The 26,500-nt window shown below is 41.7% G+C and overlaps 1 protein-coding gene across 2 annotated transcripts in view; it reads right to left on the bottom strand.

The window, feature by feature from the left end:
* The window catches only part of CDH7 (cadherin 7), a 467,468-nt gene that overhangs the window by 113,312 nt on the left and 327,656 nt on the right, over positions 1-26,500 (bottom strand). For both annotated transcript variants that reach the window (XM_075314603.1, XM_075314604.1), the window contains exons 3-4: positions 8,412-8,706; positions 7,281-7,400 (exon numbers count right to left, since the gene is read on the bottom strand). In XM_075314603.1, the coding sequence (XP_075170718.1) occupies positions 7,281-7,400; positions 8,412-8,706 (415 nt within the window). The remainder of the gene's footprint in view (positions 1-7,280; positions 7,401-8,411; positions 8,707-26,500) is intronic.

Below are 26,500 nucleotides of genomic sequence, written 5' to 3'. Positions count from 1 at the left end.
CTATTGATTTGCAGCAAATCAACCACTGATAGGAACAAGACATCTAATTTGCATGCCCACTTATTACAAAATAAATCCTTCATATGATTCTATAGAAAATGAAAATGCAAAAAATAAAATAAATGCAAGATTTCTAATAATAATAATAATAATAATAATAATAATAATAATAATAAAAAATTACAATGTTTTAATTTAAAGAACATGACACTAAGATGCTATAAAAACATCTATATAAGTCAAATACAGAAAAGCAATAATAGAAAATATCTAGAGAAAAAGAATAGGCAGAATTTCTTTTACCTGCAGAGAGCGGATATAATACAACTAGTAGTAAATAAATAAATAAATAGCATAATGTCAGTAAGAAAGAAAACTACCAACAATAAATGGACCTCAAACAAGTGTTCACACCGAAATGTATAAGTTGAATATAGTAGACATTAAGAGAAGGTAATTTACAAAGTATTACCATAAAAATTCCCTACTAAGCAGGTACTCTTACCCGGCGCACTTATCACTTTCTCTACTTCATCAATATTCCCTCCTCCCTTTTCCTCTGACTTTTTCTGATTTCGCTGTAAGTATCTCTGGGTTATATACATTTTTTACAGTGATTCGTGACCTCATGATTTATTTGACCTTGACCTTCTTGTACTTATCCTTGTGATGCCTCAGTTTCATGACGTAATACAGTGAACTGTTGCTGTGTGGTCGGTTTCTGTTTCTGCTGATCCACTGCCTGTTTGGCCTCTGTAAAATTTGCTCATGGTTCTTTTGTCATTATTTTCCTTTCTTTGATTTGCTTGTCTTCAGGTGTAGCTAACTCTTCTCTATGGTTCTGTGCTTTTTACAGATTGGTAGGTTCTATTTATACTCATCTTGCACCGGCCTTCTTTCCTGGCTACAGTTGAAGACAGATTAGTGTTTGGAGAGCCAGCTCCTCAGCTAGGGATAATCTAACCTGGTTAATGTCAGTACGTTACCTACTGTTTGTTGTATGTCTTCCTATGCAGTACCCTTTCTTTCTGTCACTTTTGGTGTCAGGGAAGCCTCCCATGTATTTTGTTTGGTGTGGGGCTCTTCTTATTTTCTTCCATCTTTCCTGTGTTACTGTGTGAACACATTGCTGTACCTGGGCCTCATCTTCTAATTTATGTATATTTTGTTTTTCTACTATCATTATTTTTGTGTTGAGCATTATCTAGAGTTCAGTTGAAGACAAACGGGGTCAGAAGAGGTTTAGTGGAGGTGCCTTTATGTATTCGTAGGTGCCAACCTTTGTGCTCAGGCAGTGTCAAATCTGGGTCAGATAAGGGACTATGTGTGAACATAAATCTGTTTGGTGCATTAATTGCGTTTCCCCTGATTTGTATATAAGTGTACGGGCACCGTAGTAACAATTCCATTTTTGGGGTATTTTCATTGTTTTTCATGGAAATTAATAGACCTTACATATTTTGCTACTTATTTGAATAGTTCTATACATAATTTGGCATAGCAAGTCAAATGGTCGTATCAGTCTATGAAGCCATGCAACAGGTTCTTGTAGTCATTAACAATATTGCTGTGCATATGACATGACAATAATAGCACTACTATGGCCACATGACACAGGAAAGGGATCAAAGCAGCAATAGAAATATAATATTTAAAATCATGAAAATGTGTAGAAACCTTACATATATTGTACATAGCCAGGCCCACTGCATGGATTGGGAAAGTACACAAGTTATCTTTGGAACTAACAAGCAGATACTTAAAAGGGTTTTGATGAATGTCATGATATAAGCTTTAGAGAAGTAAATCATTGACCTCTATGATATCAGATGTTTATCGCAGAAGAGACTTTCTTAAAACCTTGGAGTTAACAGAGTTAAATTAATTGAAGATAAGATGAATTTCCAAATATTCCGAGACATTTTACTCACACTATGAATTCATCTGTACCTAAATCTTCATTTATATGAAAATATTAAACACAGAATATTATAACATTTCCATTAGTTTGTAAAAAGAGATTTTACTGTAAAGTTGTGTGCCTTGAACAGCTTTCAAGACTCTAATGTGAAGTGTATATATTCTTAGAGCACAATTTAATGCATTTGATTGATTTTTTTTTTTTTAAGTAATGAATCCCATTTGGCTTAAGCTGTGATAAATCACTTTAAATAGGCAATATTGATAATTTCTACCCAGGGTATTGTTTGTTCTTGATGTGATTAATTTTACTTTATGCTTGTGAAGTGAACTGTGTCACTACAGAATGGAATAGAAGCATATGAATAAGAAATGCAAATTAAATTTTCCCTATGTAAAAGCTCCATGATGTGCTAAATGGACAATGTAAAAATGACTAACTACGTAAATGATATAAATTGCAAATCAGTCACTTTTTCAAAACATTACTATAGCATAAGTGCCATTCATTTGATTGAAATGAAAAATTTGTTAAATCCCTGGCTCTTTAACAAAGATTCTTAAAAAAAACCCCAACATTTTATTATGGGAAAAGCCTTTACTAAATTGGATGTGTAGTTACATGGTTAAAATGTTGTAGTTCTTATAGGGAATATCATATTTTTATTGGATGAATATTAAAAATGTATAAAAAGAACATTAAAAGCGTTGAAGTTATTATACTAAACAATACATCCACCTTTACTGCCTTTCATCCTCCATTTCATCTTGATTGTCTAAATACAGTCAAAAGAAAGGACAGATGTTAGGAAGTTACACGTGAATGGAAGATGCGGATACATTGATGACATTTAAATTTCTAATTTCTGTCAGATGCAGTGTTGTCATGGAGACACTGTGTAGTTGCAATTCACCAGCTCTCATATATACCTTCAACCATATATGTGTATCTGTCCTCATTTAGGCAAGATACGATGGTCTTGTAGGTAGTGATATTATGAATAATGAATAATTTGAACTTTTAATGCCAAATTTTATCTCTAACAGAAATAATGCTTTTAAAAAGTTTTCTATAAACTACTAAACTAGGATGACAATTATTAGAGATGAGCAAATCAATTTGATACAGGTCAAATTTGTAAAAATTGTTTAGAAGTTCTTGAAACCTCAAAAATCGGCTATTTGCTTCTTATGAATCACCTAGAATAGCCACCATTGTCCATATTGCAGAACCTGCTTCAGTCAGAGAAGGAATCAATGGCTTTGGGGGGGGTAAGATGTACCTCTTTATAGTGCCCTGCCCTGTTCCATGACTTAGCACAGTGAATCAGGATTGACTACAGTATGTATAAACTAGAAGCAAGGAATATTATAAACATTTTGATGTGATAATAAATAGTAAAAGGACATTAAAACTCATTGCTGATCCATAGAGAAATTGGGAGACAGCCATAAAGTACGCAATGAATTTTTAACCCTTCTTACCACAGTCAATGAAACTACTTGGTTTTGTGCATTTGTTTTTGCATTCCCTTCTTCCAAGATTTATAAAAAAATATCATATTGGGTTTAGGTCAGGGCTCTGGCTGGACCAGTCAAAAATGGTCACAGAGTTGTTTTGAAGCCACTCCTTTCTTATTTTAGCTGTGTGCTTTGGGTCAGTGTCTTGTTGGAAGGTGAACCTTTGGCTAAGTCTGAGGTCCAGAGCACTCTGGAAGACGTTTTCTTCCAGGATATCACTGTACTTCACCGCATTCATATTTCATTCAATTGTAACCAGTCATCCTGTCCCTGCAGCTGAAAAACACCCCCATAGCATGATGCTGCCACCACCATGTTCCACTGTTGGGATTGTATTTGGTAGGTGATAAGCAGTGCCTGGTTTTCTCCACACATACTGCTTACAATTATTACCAAAAAGTTCTACCTTCATCTCATCAGGCCAGAGAATCTTATTTCTCATAGTTTGGGAGCCCTTCGTGTGTTTTTTTTTTGCAAACTCTATGCGGACTTTTATATGTCTTCCACCCAGGAGAGGCTACTGTCAGGCCATTCTGCCATAATGGTCCAAATGGGAACTTTCTCCCAGCTGCCTACTGCATTTCTGGAGATCAGCCACAGTGATCTGGGGATTCTCCTTTACCTCTCTCACCAAAGCTCATCTCCCCCGATTGCTCAGTTTGGCTGGATAGCCAGGTCTAGGAAGAGTTCTGGTGGTCCCAAACCTCTTCCATTTAAGGATTATGGAGGCCACTGTGCTTTTAGGAACTTTGAGTACTGCAGAAATTATTTTGTAGCCTTGGCCAGATCTGTGCCTTGCCACAATTCTGTCTCTGAGCTCCTTGGGCAGTTCCTTTGATCTCATGATTTTCATTTGGTTTGACATGCACTGTGAGCTATGACTTCTTATATAGACAGGTGTGTGCCTTTCCAAATCAAATTTTATCATATTAATTAAACACAGCTGGACTCCAATGAAGCAGTAGAACCATCTGAAGAAGGATCACAAGAAAATGGACAGCATGTGACTTAAATATGAGTGTTTGAGCAAAGGGTCTGAATACTTCTGACCATGTGATATTTCAGTTTTAGAGGGGTCTGATTTCAACATTTGATCATTTAGGAGGATTTCTCGTATTCTGGACTTAGGGGCTCTGCAAATGGAGTATGCAAACTATTCTGTACTCCAAATCTGTACTCCAAAAGTCAAATGGCACTCCTTCCCTCCCAAGTTCTGTGGTGAGGTTAGACAGTACTGTACAGTCATATGTGTGGTATTGTCATGGCCAGTATAAATTGTGTAACACATTATGAGGACCTTTTTAGCTTTTCCCCCTATGAATATTGGAAATTTAAGGTTAAAACAACATTTTAGTGGTAAAAATGTAATTATTTTTTTGTTCACAGCCAACAGTATAAAATTTCTGACACACCTGTAGTGTCAATATGCTCACTGCACCACTGGATGAATTCACTGAGGGGTGCAGTTTGTAAAATGGAGTCAATTATGGGGTATTTCTGCTGTTCTGTCACCTCAGCAGCTCTGCCAATGTCAAATGCTATGCTTAGACCATTTCAACTAAATCTGAACTCCAACATGGAGATACTTCAGTTCTTCACTTTATATTGTGCCTCAAAAGTAGTTTTCAACAACATATGTGGTATTGGTGTACTCAGGAGAAATTACAAAACAAATCATTTCCTGTTAACCTAGTGAATTTGAAAAATTTTGTGTTAAAGCAACACTTTTTGTCTTTAAATTTTTTTTTTTTTTTCATTTTCACGGCTCAACATTATAAATTTCTGTGAAGCACCTGGAGGATTCAAGGTGGTCACAAAATATTTAGATAAATGCCTTAAGGGGTCGAGTTTCCAAAATTGGGTCACTTGTGGGGGAGCTTCACTGTTTAAGCACCTCAAGGGCTTTGCCAATGTGACATGGCTGTGAAGCATTTAAAGAGTTAATGAACTTCCTGGGTGTAATTTTGAGTACTTTGAGGGGTGCAGTTTTTAGAATGGTGTCTTTTTTGGATATTTTCTGTTACCTAGGCCTCTCAAAATCCCTTCAAATGTGATGCATTACCTAAAAAAGGGTTTTGTAAATGTTGAAAAAATGAGAAATTGCTGATAAAGTTGGAACCCTTCTAACTCCTTAAAAAAAATGATGTTTCAAAAATTGTGCTGAAGTGGACAATTGGGAAACGTTATTTATTAACTATTTTTGTCACATAACTCTCTTATTTAAGGATATAACAATTCAAAGTTTGAAAATTGCAAAATTTTTCAAAATTTTAGCAACATTTCCAATTTTTAACAAATAAATGTAAAAAACAATGTCCTAACTTTACAACCATCATGAAGTTCATAATGTCATGAAAAATAATCTCAGAATCACTGAGATACGTTGAAGCGTTCCAGAGGTATTATATCATAAAATGACACTGGTCTGAATTTGAAAAAATGATCTGGTCATGAAGGTGAAAACAGGCTCGGATTTGAAGAAGTTAAACTGCTGTTGCAACATCTGTACATGCACATTGATAAGTTTTGAGATTAAATGTCATCATAGGATGTCTCAATCACACAATCATTTAGGGAGTGTTCTTTTTTTCTTATGTAATGTGATTAATTTTGTTGATTGCATATTCAGCAACCTGTTAAATGGCTTCTTTTATCACCGTCAATAGGTTACGGCAGCCTGATGAAGATGCCGCCGGTCCGGCATTGAAATGCATTTCATGGACTAGTCACCTCCAATTTCATGCCAGTTTGTTGGTTTTTACCTTTGAAAACCTTTTTAATCAATACATTATACATTTTTTCAACATTCTGTTGGATCCACTTTGCATTTCATTTGGACGTCCTTAACCAGTAATGTCAAAATCACAGTATTTTTCTCAAGACTTTAATTTAGGTTAGAGCATCAACTCTGTATTTCATCTGTTGCCTTGTCCTTTATTGTAAAAATTAAGTCATGAGTACCATTAGGACAGCTGTTTTTCTATACTGTTAAAGCAGTGGTCAGCAAAGTGGTAGAGGATTTCAATGGACAGTTCAAGACTTGATGATCACTCCCACCAATGCAGAAAATAGAATTTTGTAATGCCACTTTGGAAACAAATTGCCACACATACGCACTATGACTCAATTAATTGTCAATGAGATTGATGGAGATAGGAATGTATTGTACTCATGTTCATCCAACAAGAGATTTTAGAGCCCCATTCTTGGATTTAGTGAAGTTGTAGTGGTGTCAAAATGTCAATAATTCTTTAAAGCAAAACTCCAGCAGTTTTTTTTTCCACTGTTGGAATGGTGCTTTAAATACAGTATATGACCCCTGCCATCATTCTTACACTCGCTCTTCGGCGTCTTCAGATTTATTTGTCATCACTTTGGTCCCATGGTGCCATCTTCTGCCTATAACTTCAGATTGACCAGAAGTCAGAAGTTTCGTTAGAAAGTCTCAGTGCAACTCTATGAGCAAGAATGATGCTCTTATAGAGTTGTATTGAAAAGTTACCTCCGGCGCACTCCATGAAACACTGGCACAGCCAGCAGGTCGCAAACGTCCAGAGATCAACAGGTGCAGAACCAACAACAAGAGAAGATGGCGGCAGGTGAGTATAAGACTATTGGCAGGAGACTTTCATTAAAGCACCACTCAGGCAGTGAAATAAAAAAAAAGCACTAGACTGGTGCTTTAAATTTAATGTATGGCTGCTAATTATATTAAGTTAGGTATTTACAATACTCTCATCTTCCTATCTTAGAATTAATACTTTATCAAGCATTTTCATAATACTTTTATTCATATTCGTGTCTCCTGTGTTACATAACATGAACATAGTAATGCTTACCTGTCTTTGGTTCCACAGAAAAATAAGGCTGACCTTCAAGAATGCTATAGGTAACTCGAGCACTATTTCCATATGTCGGATCATCGGCATCTGTCGCTGTTACTTGCATCACCGATGTTCCTTAATAAAATAGTACTGACTATCAGTTAAGCAGATTTCAACCAACAGCAGCACATTGTGAAACATTTATAATATTGTAATTCTGGAAACATTACTGGCATATGTACATGTTGTTTGTACATTGATGTTTTGTATATAAACTAATTTATATCACAATGTAAAACCAATTAAACGACTTTAATTATTTACAAAATAATTCAACTATAACCCTATTGTAATTCTGAGCTTAACTTGAAATACATGTTTCGAAAAGTAAGATTAAATGGAATTGAATACAGTGATTTTGCGTCCTAGATATTCATGAGAAGCACAATGTTAATTCATTAATTTCTGGTTATATCACTGAGCTCTATGTCTTTAATAATGTATCTAGTTTCCAGTAAATGTGCTTCTGGTGAAGTTTTATTTCTATGAATACAAAATGGTGCCTCCAAAATACATATGCATGAGGAAAGGTGCATATTAATCACATTTTAATGGTACATATTCATGAGTCTATAAAAGAAAGCAACTAGAACATAAGAAACAAAATAAATTTTGCATACAAATTGTATTATGCTTATATTTATGGAACAAGAACTGTAGGCTCAACGCAGTATACACTCAGTTCTTGAAATATAACTGCTACTGTACTTCGGAGTTAGAATAACATAGAGTAAAACTTCATAGGATTGGCTTTAACAGTAAGCAGTGTTTCTATACTGTTGTATCACTGAATTGGTAATTAGGTGGAACTGGGAACATTGACTATGAAAGGTGCTATGTGGAATTGTCAGAAGTTTATTGGACAAGTCACAGCCTTGTCCAATCAGATTTTCTTTGACAGCTTCATGCTGTTCTGTTTGTATGTACAAGTCTCCAGGGAAGTATGTCTAGTGAACCAGTCAATGCATGGGAGGTCTGTTTGTTATGGACGGAAAGGTTAAAACAAAAGATATTGGGAGCCGAAAAAAAACAAAACTTTTATTCTCTAAACTAATATTGAAGGTTAGAATTTTGTTTCTTTCTTACCAACAGGAGACATTTCAGGGATACCAGCAGTATAGGGTCCATCCAGAAATTTTGGTTCATTGTCATTTATATCTTGCACTTTAATGACAAATTCCGATTCAGGCTCCACTGCTCTATTTGTTTGCCTGTCAATAGCTTGTGCTTTTAAAGTATAGTAAGCTTGTTCTTCTCGATCCAACCTCTTTGTTGCATGAATGTCCCCAGTATTTTCATCGATATTGAAAATGGAACTAGCCCCATCCCCCGTCAAAACATATTTGATGGAGTTTTCTGCTACGTCCACATCAGAGTGAAGCTGTAGGAAAATAGGAAAGAGTTGTTAAGTTAAAAGGCAGAGTGACATGGACAAAATCAAGAAAAATCCAATTGTCTTCTGTGGAAATATATGAATTGTTATTGTTTGGAAAAATGATCTGAAAAAGTTTCTTGTTCACGGAAAAAAAAAAAAGATGAAGATCTGTCAAATGCTTTGGGAAGCAAACCAATTTTTACATCTCCCAATAAACAATTTGGATGCACTCTGTATTTCACACTGTGCTGAAAATCACATTCATACCACAGAGTTTGAAGCACTGTCACATTCATTGTGTAGGAAATATGACTTGTAAATACTTTAGAATTTATTTCCTCTAGTGGCACAGGGTCACTGTGGAGCATCCAGTATAAAGTTATTTATGCTGTTTTTCTACAAATTGGAAATGTTTTCATGTATAACATTGCATAGCACTTTGCGTCTTGCATTACGGACATTTGTTCATTTTGTCTTTTCTTGACTGAATCACCTTTGTGACTTGGCAAATTACAAATGGAGAAAACTGAGAAAATGGAATGTTTGGTTTCAATGGTCCCACATTGTATTTTGTATAGGGGTGGTTGGTGGTTCTTTTTATTTTGAATCAATTCAAGCTACTGTATGATTGTGATGGTAATATAAAAATTGAAACTATCTAGAATGGCAATTCACATATTATTATTTGTAGCCTAGAATATGTATATCTGTATACCTTTAATTTTTTAGTGATATTTATAAAAAAAGTTAATAAAAAGTTGCAAAGGAAAACTATCTTCACAAAAGGGCCCATTCTACCTTGACTGGGCATTATATCATTTTTTGTACTTTCTTTTTTTTCCTCTCCTTCCAAGAGTCATAATTCTTTTTAAGTTTCCATAGATATAGCCATAGGAGGCCTTATTTTGAAAGAATGTGTTGTAATTTTAAATGGTGTCATACATTTTACTATTTATTGTAATGGAATACAGGGACAAAATTCCAAGTGTGATAAAATTGCAGAAAAAACGCAATTCCGTTTTTGTTTTTTGGGGGTATTTTTTCCAATATATTCATTTTGCTATAAAAAAAATAACCTGGAAATATAGGTCCCATGATGATGAAGGCAGCTATATGCCAAAACATGTAGTCCCGATGGGAATATACTGCTTATTTTTGGATAAATGAATGTCTCATTGATTAAGATGATAAAGATTGTGGATTTTAAAGATTTCCATGAATCTGTAACTGTGCTGGAAATTTTTTACCTTGTATGTTTATATATATATATATATATATATATATATAAAATGTTAGATCTCCCCTTTATGAGAATAGTACTCGAGTGGCATTTAGAAGTTTCTTCCCTTTCAAATCATGTCCAAAACCCAATAATAGCCTTAAACTCCCGAATACTTAGATCGGTATACAGCACTGTTTCTGTTTGCACTTTAACGATGATAGAATAAAGGCCGCTTTACATGCTGCGACATCACTAGCGATGTTGCTAGTGATCACACTCGCCCCCATAGTTTGTGCATCATGGGCAAATTGCTGCCCGTGGTGAACAATATCGCTAGTACATGTCACATGCACATATCTTCCTAACGATGTCGCTGTGGGCGGCAAACAACCTCTTTTTTAAGGGGGCGGTTCGTGCAGCGTCACAGCAACGTCAATCAGCGGGCCACCAATAGAAGCGGAGGGGCAAAGAGAAGCCACATTAATGTCACTCCCACCTCGTTGATGGAGGACGCATGAATGCTGTTGTTCGTTGTTCCTGGGGTGTCACACTTAGCGATGTGTGCTGCCTCAGGAATGACAAACAACCTGCGTCCAAAATGAGCAACGATATTTGGCAAATGAACGACATGTCAACAATCAACGATTTTTGCAGTTTTTCGGATCATTAGAAGTCACTCGTAGGTGTCACACGCAACAATGTCACTAACGACGCCGGATATGCATCACAAATTCCGTGACCCCAACGATATCTCGTTAGTGATGTCGGTGCGTGTAAAGCGGCCTTTAGTTGTAGAGCACTTTTTTTAGACACTTTCAACTTTAATTGTCTCATATCTTCTCAGTTTGAGAAGTAAAGTGTCACATCTCAAATTGACACAAGTTTGACCACAAATGGCTGACCAAATGCAATTAAGAACTTATTCTAAGTAAACATAAATTATAGAAATTTCATTATGAATATTCTTTAATAGCATAGACTATAGGATGGGATCAATGGCAGATTAGCAGTTGATTTACATTAATATCACAAAATTCAATGAACAACAAAGTGTACTCTGCCAAAGAAGCTTAGCAAATGCTTTGCAAGGGTTGAATGACAGACTAGATAAAAGAAAAGAAAACCAGTCTTAATCTAGATGGCATGTACCCAACATTTTCTTTTCAAATCAAGCATTGTTCAATTATAGCTAGACCATTTTTTAATCTTCAAAGACATAAGATTTGTAGAAAGTCAAAAGAGCAACTCAGCCTGAGAATTCTAGATCAGTAACCATGACATCTAAAGTCAGGAAGCTTGTTCTCCAGAATATATTGTTGCTAAAAAGTGTTGGAGCAGCATATCAGGATATATATTTCATGATTTTAAGCTCTTGCCAGATCTTCTAAGGTTATTGTTTGATGCATCACTAAAAAATGAAAATGGACACTCTGCTTAACCCCTTAAGTATAGAGTGGGCAGAAAGGTAGATTCTCTAGTTTCCTCCCACGGACATACTGATTGGGAACTTAGATGGTGAGCCCCATGAAGGATAGGGATGATAATATATGTAAAATGCTTTGGAATATGGTAGTGCTATATAAGTAATGCATAAAAAATGAGTGTATAATATATTTGTTTTGCAAAAGGGATCTTTATTGCCTTTGTTGGTCCCGCTAGTCAGATACATACAGTTGATTTATTGATCACCTGTTAGGAGATATTGTATATTTTATTTGCTCTCTTTGAGGGTATATAAAATGTTTTGTATAATTTGGGAAAGGGAGGAGGGAGGTTTCTTTGTATGATTTTCACTTTTTGATATAGACTCATCAGCAAAAGGATAATAATGTTTTTATCTTTTGACTTCCAGGCTACATATCTCACCATCCATTTCAGCTTCGGGTTTGAAACTACCTTTATTTTTGACAATCATCTTGATCATCATATGATTAGATATGCGGATTCTTTTCATGTCACTGCTTTGTTACGGTTTTGCTCCTAAAAATCTAATTTTCAATTTTTATAAGTTTGTAAATCCATCTTGGCTTTAAACACTGAAGGAATCCTTCTGGGCATGTACTCAATCGGATTTAAGCATATCTGAACCAAAAGCTGATCCCAGGTCTTGGGAATCAACCTCATGACACTGTAAGCTTTTATGGTATGTGAGAACAGGTTGCAATGTGTAGCATAAAGGAAAAAAAAAGATTTTCCTCTACCAGGAGTAAACCAGTAAAAATGCAGATCTACCTCCCTGGTCCAGATGTCACATCTCTGCTGTCTAGAATTCTAGAGTGTCTATCAACTATATCCTCCGTCTCTTCTCGCTTCCTAAAGCTCAATGTGGTCAAAACTGAACTAATCATATTTCCTACATGTCCCCTACACTCTCTACTAGAGTTGAGCGTGGTTCGTGGTTCTCCAGTTCACGGTTCGAGTGATTTTGGGGGGTGTTCTAGATCGAACTAGAACTCGAGCTTTTTGCTAAAAGTTCGGCAGCTCGAGTTACGTTCGAGAACGGTTCTATCAGCAAAAGCGTGGCTTTTTACAGCTACAGTGTGCAGGGAGCCATCGCTGGCAGCCTGCAGTAAGCTGGTAACCAAGATAAATATCGGGTATCCAAGCAAAGTGCTTTGGTTAGTAACCTGATATTTACCCTGGTTATGTGTGCAGGGAGCCGACACTTCCCCGCTCGGCTCCGCCCCCTCCTGAACTCGGCATGTACACACACACTCACACTCACCTGTCCCCAGCCATGCAGTCCCCGGAACTAACGTCCTCAGCGCCACATGGCCCCGCGAGGCTCCACCGACTTTGCACTCCGCCGCCCGCACACATGGCCCCGATAGGCTCCACCCACTTCGCACTCCGCCGCCCACACACATGGCCCCGCTAGGCTCCACACACCTCGCACTCCGCACACATTACCCCGCTTCGCTCCACCCACCTGGCACTCCGCACACATTACCCCGCTTAGCTCTACCCACCTAACACTCCGCACATATTACCCAGCTTGGCTCCACCCACCTGGCCCTCCGAACACAATACCCCACTTGACTCCACCCACCTGGCACTCTGCACACATTACTCCGCTTGGCTCCACCCACCTGGCACTCTGCACACATTACCCCGCTTGGCTCCACCCACCTGGCACTCCGCACACATTATCCCGCTTGGCTCCACCCACCTGGCACTCCGCACACATTACCCTGCTTGGCTCCACCCACCTGGCACTCTGCACACATTACCCCACTTGGCTCCACCCACCTGGCACTCTGCACACATTACCCCATTTAGCTCCACCCACCTGGCACTCCGCACACATTACCCCACTTAGCTCAACCCACCTGGCACTCTGCACACATTACCCCGCTTAGCTCCACCCACCTGGCAATCTGCAAACATTACCCCGCTTAGCTCCACCCACCTGACACTCTGCACACATGACCCCACTTAGCTCCACCCACCTGGCACTCTGCACACATGACACCGCTTAGCTCCACCCACCTTACCCTCCGCACACATAACCCTGCTCGGCTTACCTGCGGTAATGAAGTCCCGCCTTCCCGACCTCAGCGCTGTCACTGTCCTCCATGGCCGCCGCTTGTCACATCTCCTCCTCTCGCTGCCGTGCCGACCCAAGTCTGTGACTAGCGGTGACGTCACAGGCTCCCGCGATACTTGGCTGTGAAGGCGGCGGTCATTGAAGTCAGAGACAGATCTGCTGTCAGCAGTAGAGTTGAGCGCGGTTCGCGGTTCTCCAGTTCTAGGCTCGAGTGATTTTGGGGGCTGTTCGAGATCGAACTAGAACTCGAGCATTTTGCAAAAGCTCGATAGTTCTAGATACGTTCGAGAACGGTTCTAGCAGCAAAAAGCAGGGCTTTTTACAGCTATAGTGTGCAGGAGCCATCGCTGGCAGCCTGCCAGAAGCTGGTAACCAAGATAAACATCGGGTATCCAACCAAAGCGCTTTGGTTAGTAACCCGATGTTTATCCTAGTTACGTGCAGGAAGCCCACACTTCCCCGCTCAGCTCGCTCCGCCCTTTCCTGCCCGCGGCATGTACACATACACGCACACACACACACACACACACACACACACACACACACACACACACACATGGTCCCGCTCGGCTTACCTGCGGTGATGAAGTCCCGCCATCCCGACCTCAGCGCTGTCACTGTCCTCCATGGCCGCCGCTTGTTACATCACCTTCTCTCGCTTCCGACACGAGACTGACTAGCGGTGACGTCATGGGCCTCTCGCGATACTTGGTGTGAAGGCGCCGGTCATTGAACTCAGTGACAGGGGCTGTCAGTGTGCTGGAGATCAGCGCAGATAATTTACCTCGCTGACAGCAGCACTTGTCATCCCCTGCAGTGACCTGGGCTGACCCATTGATGTTAGCTCAGGTCACTGCACTGCTCTCCCAGCCAATGGGGAACATTCTGCTCTTCATTGACTGGGACAGTGTGGATCGTCATGGCAACCCCTTGGATTACACCAGACCTGGAGTTGTTTTTCTTTCTAATAAATTGGTTAAAGAGGGAATGTTTTGGGGAGTGTTTTTTCAAATAAAAATGTGTTTGTCGTCTATTTTTTTTTATTACTGACTGGGTTGGTGATGTCGGGTATCTGATAGACGCCTGACCTCACCAACCCCAGGGCTTGATGCCAGGTGACATTACACATCTGGTATTAACCCCATATATTACCCCGTTTGCCACCGCACCAGGGCGCGGGATGAGCTGGGGCGAAGCACCAGGATTGGCGCATCTAATGGATGCGCACTTCTGGGGCGGCTGCGGCCTGCTATTTTTAGGCTGGGGAGAGTCCAATAACCATGGACCTCCTTAGTCTGAGAATATCAGACCCCAACTGTCTGCTTTACCTTGGCTGGTGATCCAATTTTGGGGGGACCCCTACGTGTTTTTTTTTTTTAATTATTTATTTAATTTAAAATAACAGCGTGGGGTGCCCTCAGTTTTGGATTACCAGCCAAGGTGAGGTAGCCAGCTGTGGTCTGCAGGCTGCAGCCGTCTGCTTTACCCTAGCTGGATACAAAAATAGGGGGAACCCTACGTCATTTTTTTTTTTCATTTTTTTGGCTAAATACAAAGCTAAGCACCCCTTAGTGCCACATGAAAGGCACCAAAGGGTGCAAAATTAAAAAATGCAGGAGAGTGGGACATTATGTGTCTTTCTGCCATTATAATGACAGAAAAGACTGATATGAAGTGTACAAGCACATGAAAATCACCAGAGCGCTCTACGCTGTGAAAAGCAGTAGAAAATGGCACTGGAGTGAACATGTGACCGCCTCATGTAGGATGAAGCTATGGATCCTCGGTAAATTTATGCATTTACCCTCATTCAGTTTTTTTGCAGTACACAAAAAAAACGGAAGGCACACGGATGACAACAGATGACATACGGACCGTCTACGTAACGGAAACGGATGCATCACGGATGCACCCGTGAAAAAAAACGGACTGTTTTTTGCAGACCACAAAAATGGATCGGTCGTGTTAATGTAGCCTTCTTCTGATCTGCCGTTTATAAACAGCAGGCAGAAATAAGTGAATAACGCCCCCAGCGGCAGAAAATCTCCGGGGTTTCAGGGCTAGCTGAGACCCTGGAGATCATGATTCAGGACGGTTTTTCCGGTCCCTGCTCACGTGATCACTGGTATACACCGTACACTGATAATCACGTTACAGTAAATGACAGCGCCGGTAAAAAATTATTTATCTCCCATCTGGCATGAACAAACACTTCTTCTCCACTTATTCTCCACTTCTTCTCCACTTCTTCTCCACTTTTTCTCCACTTCTCCACTTTTTCTCCACTTTTTCTCCACTTTTTCTCCACTTTTTCTCCACTTTTTCTCCATTTTTTCTCCACTTTTTCTCCATTTTTTCTCCACTTTTTCTCCACTTTTTCTCCACTTTTTCTCCACTTTTTCTCCATTTTTTCTCCACTTTTTCTCCACTTTTTTCTCCACTTTTTCTCCACTTTTTTCCATTTTTTCTCCACTTTTTCTCCACTTTTTCTCCACTTTTTCTCCACTTTTTCTACATTTTTTCTCCACTTTTTCTCCACTTTTTCTCCACTTTTTCTCCACTTTTTCTCCATTTTTTCTCCACTTTTTCTCCATTTTTTCTCCACTTTTTCTCCACTTTTTCTCCACTTTTTCTCCACTTTTTCTCCAGTTTTTCTCCATTTTTTCACCACTTTTTTCTCCACTTTTTCTCCACTTTTTCTGCACTTTTTCTACACTTTTTCTACACTTTTTCTACACTTTTTCTCCATTTTTTCTCCATTTTTTCTCGACTTTTTCTCCACTTTTTTCTCCACTTTTTCTCCACTTTTTCTGCACTTTTTCTACACTTTTTATACACTTTTTCTCCACTTTTTCTCCATTTTTTCTCCATTTTTTCTCGACTTTTTCTCCACTTTTTTCTCCACTTTTTCTTTACTTTTTCTCCACTTTTTCTTCACTTTTTCTCCACTTTTTCTCCATTTTTTCTCCACTTTTTCTCCACTTTTTTCTCCACTTTTTCTCCATTTTTTCTCCACTTTTTCTCCATTTTTCTCCACTTTTTCTCCACTTTTTCTCCACTTTTTCTACATTTTTTCTCCACTTTTTCTCCATTTTTTCTCCATTTTTTCTCAACTTTTTCTCCACTTTTTCTCCATTTTTTCTCCACTTTTTCTCCACTTTTTCTCCACTTTTTCTTTACTTTTTCTCCATTTTTTCTCCACTTTTTCTCCACTTTTTTCTCCACTTTTTCTCCACTTTTTCTCCACTTTTTTCTCCACTTTTTCTCCTCTTTTTCTCCACTTTTTCTCCGTTCTTTTTCTATGGTCGGTCTACCCATTAGCTCTGCCATGCATAGTGTAGCTCTACACCTACTGCACATGTTACTTTATGATTAACATCTCTTTCGTACCAGAGCTGTCTAAGCCTACTCTGACCCCATATTTGTCATTACTATATTGTCCTTGTACTGTATTATGACATTTGTATCATGTGTTTCATTTCTTGCTGTGTTGCAATTTTTTTGCTGCATCCCAATTGTACCTCTACATTGTTCGAGTTTATGTTATTGTTCTCTCACTCTTATGTGATACTGATTATTGTCATTTTTCATGATTACATGCAGATAAGTCCAATCTGACGAAGGCTCAGGCCGAAACGTCATTTGTAACTTGTTTTGGACAAAAACATATATGCTAATGAAAAAAAAATTTTCTTAATACGGACCAATAAAGAGTAATTTTGCATTACTACCCGTTGTGACTTACTGACTTAGTCTGGGAGATTTAGAGTGCCGAGGTTACTCACTAATTTTATCTATTATTACCTCTGAGCACCTATATACCAGTGAGCAGAGCTTCCCCTACAGTAGTTCTCCTGATTAGGCATGCCCTTACCTCATGAGCAGGGCATTGCAGCTTTGGTAGCAACCATTATGACATGGACTCTGCTGCTGTGGACCCGGGGAGAGTGAGTGCAGATTCATTGCACCCACACTCCTCACATGAAGGGTCCGCACTCCTAGAAAATGAGGGATACGTTCCCTGAGTGTCTCCCCCCCATATTCTAGACGGTCCAGAGTCGTCGTGGGACCCCTTTATTTTTTTTCTTACAATAAATTGGTGAAAGAGGAAATGTTTTGGGGACTGTTTTTTCAAATAAATTTCTTTTGTCGATTTTTTGTTTTTGTTAGTACTGACAGATTATGATGTTGGGTATCTAATAGACGCCATGACATCACAAACTGCTGGGCTTGATCTCAGGTGACTTTACAGCTAGTATCAACCCGATTTATTACCCCGTTTGCCACTGCACCAGGGCACGGGATGAGCTGGGGTGAAGCGCCAGGATTGGCGAATCTAGTGGATGCGCCACGTCTGGGGTGCCTGCGGCCTGCTATTTTTAGGCTGTGAAGGCCCAATAACTATGGACCTTGCCACCCTGAGAATACCAGACCACAGCTGTCCGCTTTACCTTGGCTGGTGATCCAATTTGGAGGGGACCCTAATTTTTTTGTGTAACTATTAATATTTATAAAATAATTATAAAAAAAGAGCCTGGGGGGACCTCCACATTGGATCCCCAACCACGGTAAAGCTGCCAGCTGTGGTTTTCAGGCTACAGACGTCTGCTTTACCCTAGCTGGCTATCAAAAATGGGGGGACCCAACGTCATTTTTTTTTTAACTATTTTTTAAATAGAAAAAATTAATAGGCTTCCCTGTATTTTGATTGCCAACCAAGGTAACGACAGGCAGATGGGGGTGGCAACCCATAGTTGTCTGCTTTATCTGTGCTGAGAATCAAAAATACCGCGGAGCGCTATGTCATTTTTTTTAAAGATTTATTTTTACAGCACTGTGATGTCCAGCAATCAAAATACAGGGAAGCCCATTTTGTTTTTAGTTATTTAAATAAGTAATTAAAAAAATATATATATGGGCTCCCGCTGCATTTTTTGTATTACTAGCTAAGGGTAATCCAAGCAGTTACTGGCTGCTAACCCCCACTGCTTGGTGTTACCTTCACTGGAAATGGAAAATCCAGGGAAGCATTTTTTAATTTTTTGGCCAAAAAACTACAAAAAAAGGACGTGAGCTTTGCCATATTTTTGTATGCTAGCCAGGTATAGCAGGCAGGTGCTGGAAGAGTTGGATACAGCGCCAGAAGATGGCGCTTCTATGAAAGTGCCATTTTCTGAGGCGGCTGCAGACTGCAATTCGCAGCAGTGGGGCCCAGAAAGCTCAGGCCAACCTGTGCTGCGTATTGCAATCCCCAGCTGCCTAGATGTACCTGGCTGGACACAAAAATGGAGTGAAGCCTACGTCATTTGTTTTCTAATTATTTCATGAAATTCATGAAATAATAAAAAAGGGCTTCCCTTTATTTTTGGTTCCCAGCCGGGTACAAATAGACAACTGGTGGTTGGGGGCAGCCGTACCTGCCTGCTGTACCTGGCTAGCATACAAAAATATGGCGAAGCCCACATAATTTTTTCAGCAAAAAACTTCTGCATACATTCCTGGATGGAGTATGCTGAGTATGCTGAGCCTAGTAGTTCTGCAGCTGATGTGTGTCTGTATGGAGAAGAGCAGACAGCAGCTGCAGAACTACAAGGCTCAGCATACTCCATCCAGGACTGTATGCAGAAGTTTTTTGCCCACCAAAAAAATGACGTGGGCTTCGCCATATTTTTGTATGCTAGCCAGGTACAGCATGCAGCCACGGGCTGCCTCCAACCCCCAGTTGCCTACTTGTACCCGGCTGGGAACCAAAAATATAGGGAAGCCCTTTTTTTTTTAATTATTTCACTTATTTCATGAAATAATTAAAAAACAAATGACGTGGGCTTCGCCCCATTTTTGTGTCCAGCCGGGTACAACTAGGCAGCTGGGGATTGGAATCCGCAGCACAGGTTAGCCCGAGGTTTCTGGGCGCCTCTGCTGCGAATTTCAGTCCGCAGCCGTCCCAGAAAATGGCGCTCTCATAGAAGCGCCATCATCTGGCGCTGTATCCAACTCTTCCAACAGCCCTGGAGCCGGGTGGCTTGTTGGGTAATCATGAGTTAATACTGGCTTTGTTTTACTAGCCAGTATTAAGCCAGAGATTCTTAATGTCAGGCACGTTTGACCCGGCCATTAAGAATCTCCAATAAAGGGTTAAAAAAAAGACACCACACAGAGAAAAAATACTTTAATAGAAATAAATACACAGACACATTAGAGACTCCATCTTTATTACCCCCTGTCAGCCCAATAAATCCCCAATAAACCAGCGCTGATAAGAGGTTTTTAATAGAGGCTTAAATTATAAGCAGCAATTTCAGCGTTCCAAGTGCCTTTAAATGAATTTGAAGAAACTGCACTTCAGGATTTTAGTGAGGATTGTAGTGAGGATGAGGTGCCCCAGCCCATTACTTGATGGGCTTTGGCACCTCATCCTCACTACAATCCTCACTAGTGTAGTAGTAGTGACGATTGTAGTGAGGATGAGGTGCACCAGTCCATCACTTGATGGGCTGGGGCACCTCATCCTCACTACAATCCTCACTACAATCGGGAAGCAGCGTGCAGCCTTCACTCCGTGAGTGATCAGTGCTGCTAGCGGTAACAGCGGTAACGCTGACAGACGCGTTACCATAGCAACGGTGCTCCCGGAGCCGCGGTTAGCGGTGACGTCACCGCTAACTGCGTTGCTATGGCAACGGTGATCTCCGTTAATGACCGGCTGTGTCAGCCGGTCCCTAACGGAACGGGGAGTCGACCGTGTGCTAGAGCATATCGCCGGTACACGGCGATACACAAATGTGCACCGTGTACCGGAGAGATGCACTCGCAGGTCCTACATGACGTGTCATAGTCATGTGACCAGTCTGTAGCCAGTGAGATAATAGCCACGTGACTGGTCACATGGCTATTTTGACGTCACGATAGGTCCTGCTTCTCTGCTGGCTGTGCCGTCACCGGGAGGATTCAGCGATCATCGGATGGAATAGCGGCAGGAGACAGAGTGCAGGACTGATCGCGGGGACCAGTAAGTGTTATGGCAATGTTTATTAACTGTTTGTGTACATTTATCATGCATTTTTATGTGTTTGTGATTGCCTCCCATTATAGCCTATTGGTTCTAGTTCGGTTCGTCGAATGTTCGACGAACCGAACTCGAACGGGACACCCGTTCGGCGAACCGACCTCGAGCCGAACCGCGACCGGTTCGCTCATCACTAGTCAGCAGTGCAGGAGATCGTCACCACAGGTATTGTACCTCGCTCCTGACAGCAGCACTTGTAATGCCAGCAGTGACCTGGGCTGACCTATTGATGTTAGCTCAGGTCACTGCATTGCTCTCCCAGCCAAAGGGGAACATTCTGTTCTTCATTGACTGGGACATTGACTATGGTATGGATCATCATGGGAACCCCTTGGATTACAGCAGACCTGGATTTGTTTTTCTTTCTAATAAATTGGTGAAGAGGGAATGCTTTAAGGAGTGTTTTTTCAAATAAAAATGTGTTTGTCGTCTATTTTTTTTTTATTACTGACTGGGTTGGTGATGTCGGGAATCTGATAGACACCTGACCTCACCAACCCCAGGGCTTGATGCCAGGTGACATTACACATCTGGTATTAACCCCATATATTACCCCGTTTGCCACTGCACCAGGGCACGGGATGAGCTGGGGTGAAGCACCAGGAGTGGCGCATCTAATGGATGCGCCACTTCTGTGGCGGCTGCGGCCTGCTATTTTTAGGCTGTGGAGAGTCCAATAACCATTGACCTCCCTAGTCTGAGAATATCAGACCCCAGCTGCCAGCTTTACCTTGGCTGGTGATCCAATTTTGGGGGGACCCTCACGTGTTTTTTTTTTAAAATTATTTATTTAATTTAAAATAACAGCGTGGGGTGCCCTCAGTTTTGGATTAACAGCCAAGGTGAAGCTGCCAGCTGTGGTCTGCAGGCTGCAGCCGTCTGCTTTACCCTAGCTGGCTACAAAAATAGGTGGAACCCCACGTCATTTTTTTTTAAATTTTTTTTTTTGGTAAATACAAGGCTAAGTACCCCTTAGTGCCACATGAAAGGCACCAAAGGTGCAAAATTACAAAATGTAGAAGAGTGGGACATTATGTGTCTTTCTGCCATTATAATGACAGAAAGGACAAATATGAAGTGTACAAGCACAGGAAAATCACCAGAGCGCTCTATGCTGTAAAAAGCAGTAGAAAATGGCACTGGAGTGAACATGTGACCGCCTCATGTAGTTTGAAGCTATGGATCCTGGATAAATTTATGTATTTTCCCTCCTTCAGTTTTTTTGCAGTACGCAAAAAAAACGGAAGGTGCACGGATGACAAACGGATGACATACAGACCGTGTACGGAATGGAAACGGATGCCACATGGATGCACCCGTGAAAAAGGACAGTTTTTTGCGGACCGCAAAAACGGATCAGTCGTGTGAATGTAGCTTTATTCTGATCTGCCGTTTATAAACAGCAGGCAGAAATAAGTGAATAGCACCCCCCAGTGTCAGATAATCTCCGGGGTTTCAGGGGGTAGCTGAGACCCCGGAGATCATGATTCAGGCCATTTTTTCCGGTCCCCGCTCAAGTGATCACCGGTATATACAGTATACCGATGATCACATTACAGTAAATGACAGCGCCGGTAAAAAATCATTTATCTCCCATCTGGCATGAACAAACATGTCAGTTGGGAGATAAATCTCCTCCCCAGTCCCCTCCGGTCCCCTGGTGTCGCCAAAGTACCCCCCCTGACCCCCTCCCGTAAATCCAAGAAGGCCACGCGCACAGCAGCGCGCCGGCTGCATTCACCCTACTCCTCTGATTTTTGTCGCATGTGCCATGACACATGCGACAGAAAACTCCTCCCCAGGCCCTGCCAGGTCACCCCCTATAACCCTACCGGTGTTCCCCGGTGTCCCACGGTACCTGTGCAGCGTTGATCCCATGCGGCCCCCTCCTTTACAATAGACGCTGCCGCATGCACAGAGCGGCTGTCAGCTCAGCTTCCTGTGTTCAGACACAGTGAGTGGCGGTAACCATGCATCTGTAAGCAACTGCAATGCCCTGCTCATGAGGTAAGGAACATAGTTAATCAGGAGAGCTATACTACATTTCGAAATGGAGATATTTAATTTTATAGTTGCCCTGCTGAACGACTACCAAACATAAGAGTCCGTTATACCCCACAAGAAAACATGTCTAAATAGCGAGCTCTGTTGTTTAGTATTCATTCAGCTGAATAACTGGACTTAAAGGGGATTCCATCTCCAAGATCCTATCCTCAATATATATTAGGTGGAATAGTAACAATATTAGGACATACCTTTATTAGAAAATTTAGTATAGTTCTCCTGATTAGGCATGCCCTTACCTCATGAGCAGGGCATTGCAGCTTTGGTAGCAGCACTTACGACATGGACTCTGCTGCTGTGGACCCGGGGAGAGTGGGTGCAGATTCATTGCACCCGCATTCCTCATATGGAGGGCCTGCACTCCTAGAAAATGGGGGATACGTTCCCCTAGCGTGTCCCCCCATATTCTAGACAGTCCAGAGTCATCGTGTGACCCCCTTATTTTTTTTCCTTACAATAAATTGGTGAAAGAGGGAATGTTTTGGGGAGTGTTTTTTCAAATACATTTTTTTTTGTCTATTTTTTTGTTAGTACTGACAGTTTGTGATGTCGGGTATCTGATAGACGCCATGACATCACAAACTGCTGGGCTTGATGTCAGGTGACCTTACAGCTAGTATCAACCCCATTTATTACCCCGTTGGCCACCACACCAGGGCACGGGATGAGCTGGGGTGAAGTGCCAGGTTTGGCGCATCTAGTGGATGCGCCACTTCTGGGGCGCCTGCGGCCTGCTATTTTTAGGCTGTGCCAATAACTATGAACCTTCCCACCCTGAGAATACCAGACCACAGTTGTCTGCTTTACCTTGGCTGGTGATCCAATTTGGGGGGGGACCCTACTATTTTTGTAATTATTATTATTTCTAAAATAATTATAAAAAAGAGCCTGGGGTGACCTCCACATTGGATCCCCAACCACGGTAAAGCTGCCAGCTGTGGTTTTCAGGCTACAGCAGTCTGCTTTACTATAGCTGGCTATCAAAAATGGGGGGACTCAACGTCATTTATTTTTTTAACTATTTTTTTAAATAAAAAAAATTAATGGGCTTCCCTGTATTTTGATTGCCAGCCAAGGTAACACCAGGAAGATGGGGGTGGCAACCCATAGTTGTCTGCTTTATCTGTGCTGAGAATCAAAAATACCGCGGAGCGCTATGTCATTTTTTTTAAAGATTTATTTTTACAGCACTGTGATGTCCAGCAATCAAAATACAGGGAAGCCCATTTTGTTTTTAGTTATTTAAATAAATAATAAAAAATATATATATATATATATATATATATATATATATATATATATATATATATATATGGGCTCCCGCTGCATTTTAGATAAGGGTAATCCAAGAAGCTACTGCCTGCTAACCGCCACTGCTTGGTTGTACCTTCACTGGCAATGGAAAATCCAGGGAAGCATTTTTTATTTTTTTTCCCCAAAAAACTAAAAAAAAAAAAAGATGTGAGCTTCACCATATTTTTGTATGCTAGTTAGGTACAGCAGGCAGGTACGGCTGCACCCAACCCCAGCTGCCTATTTGTACCTGGCTGGGAACTAAAAATATAGGGAAGCCCTTTTTTTTTAATTATTTCATGAAAAAAACGACGTGAGCTTCGCCCCATTTTTGTGTCCAGCCGGGTACAACTAGGCAGCTGGGCATTGGAATCCGAAGCACAGGTTAGCCCGAGGTTTCTGGGCGCCTCTGCTGCGAATTGCAGTCCGCAGCTGCCTCAGAAAATGGCACCCTCATAGAAGTGCCAGCATCTGGCGCTGTATCCAACTCTTCCAGCAGCCCTGAAGCCTGGTGGCTTGCTGGATAATAATGGGTTAATACTAGCTTTGTTTTATTAGCTAGTATTAAGTCAGAGATTCTTAATGTCAGGCACGTTTGACCCGGCCATTGCGAATCTCTAATAAAGGGTTAAAAAAAAGACACCACACAGAGAAAATACTTTAATAGAAATAAATACACAGACACACTTAGAGACTCCATGTGTATTACTCCCTCTCATCCCTCCACAATCATGGTCTTGTGTCTTCTTTCTCCTTCAGCCCATGCAGCTCTGCTACCTCAGGCTTTACTGCATGCATATGTTAAATATTTGACTTGCAAATATTTAACATATGAGTAGTTATGCTGATTCTATCTCATTGGCTACAGACTGGTCACATGGCTAGACATCATGTCCTGTCCTAGGTCCTGTCACTGCATCTCTCCAGTACGCGGTGCATGTTTGTGTATCACCGTGTACTGGCAAGATGCTCTGGCAAACGGACGACTCCCCGTTCCTGCATGGGGCGCTCTTTACAGAGTCAGCCCACATGCAAGGACTGGCTGTAACAGCCAGTGAATTGCGGCACCAGGAATCACGTGATCGCAGCACCGTTGCTATGGCAACCCGGCTGTGAGCGGTGAAATCACCGCTAATAGCCGGCAGCCTGTGGTCACTCTCACTGAGTGATTTCTGCACGGGGCAGCAACGTCTTTCATTGTAGAGTGTAGTTCATACAAGGAAGAAGTGTGTGCGTGTGCGCTGGTAACTAATAGCAGGATGGCTTGTGTATAGGAGGCTGAGAGGAGATATACTGCAGGATGAGGCTCTGGGAACAGCGGCTAAAAGGAGATTTATATTGCCAGATTGGGCTAAGTGTACAGGTGCTGAATTAGGTGATACATTGCACAAGGGGAACTTGGGTTGACATGAAAGATATACTACAGGAAGAAGCTGTATACAGTGGTTGAAAGCAGAAATATACTGCAGGATGAGACTCAAGGAATAGCGGGTTAAAGGAGACATATATTACAAGATTGGACTTAGGGGCACTTTGCACACTGCGACATCGCAGGTGCGATGTCGGTGGGGTCAAATTGAAAATGACGCACTTCCGGCATCGCATGCGACATCGCAGTGTGTAAAGGCTGGATGATACGATTAACGAGCGCAAAAGCGTCGTAATCGTATCATCGGTACAGCGTCGGCGTAATCCATAATTACGCTGACGCAATGGTCCGATGTTGTTCCTCGCTCCTGCGGCAGCACACATCGCTGTGTGTGAAGTCGCAGGAGCGAGGAACGTCTCCTACTGGCCTCACTGCGGCTTCCGTAGGATATGCGGAAGGAAGGAGGTGGGCAGGATGTTTACATCCTGCTCATCTCCGCCCCTCCGCTCTGATTGGCCGCCTGCCGTGTGACGTCGCAGTGACGCCGCACGACCCGCCCCTTAACAAGGAGGCGGGTCGCCGGCCACAGGGACGTCGCACGGCAGGTGAGTGTGTGTGTGAAGCTGGCGTAGCGATAACTTTCGCTACGCCAGCTATCACCACATATCGCTGCTGCGACGGGGGCGGGCACTATCGCACTCGGCATCGCAGCATCGGCCTGCGATGTCGTAGTGTGCAAAGCCCGCCTAAGTGTACAGGTGCTAAATTGGGTGATACATTGCAAGACGGTAACTTGGGTTGAAATGAAAAATATACTAAAGGGATAAGAGGTCACCGCCAGGGCCCATAGATCCCACGGGCCTGCGTCTGCGGGCACGGCTCCTTAGACCACATCCAGCCGGGAGCAGACTCCTATGTTTCACACTGGAAGTCATTTTCTACAAAAAACGGTGCAGGAAAAGGATAGAGACCACCAGCTGGGTGGGGGACCAGAACGCAACCGGACGCGGCACCGGCCACCATCACCTTGGTTTACCAGAGACTTGTGTGTGTTTCTAACTGTGAGTACACAGCACCCCCCTGCAGTCACCATCCCTTGCACGCACCAACGGGTTCCCGGGGCCACCATCCCTGCCCATGGAGGGGTTAACAACTTGCTGCACAACATCTCCCCTGGGTGCCCCATCACAGCAATGGTGGTGTCCTACCTCACCACACCCCGTGGGTGGCGTCACAAAC

Source organism: Anomaloglossus baeobatrachus, chromosome 6 (assembly GCF_048569485.1).
Source record: "Anomaloglossus baeobatrachus isolate aAnoBae1 chromosome 6, aAnoBae1.hap1, whole genome shotgun sequence".
NCBI lineage: Eukaryota > Metazoa > Chordata > Amphibia > Anura > Aromobatidae > Anomaloglossus > Anomaloglossus baeobatrachus.
Note: the sequence above shows the minus strand (reverse complement) of the source record. Positions and strands in the feature narration are given on the sequence as shown.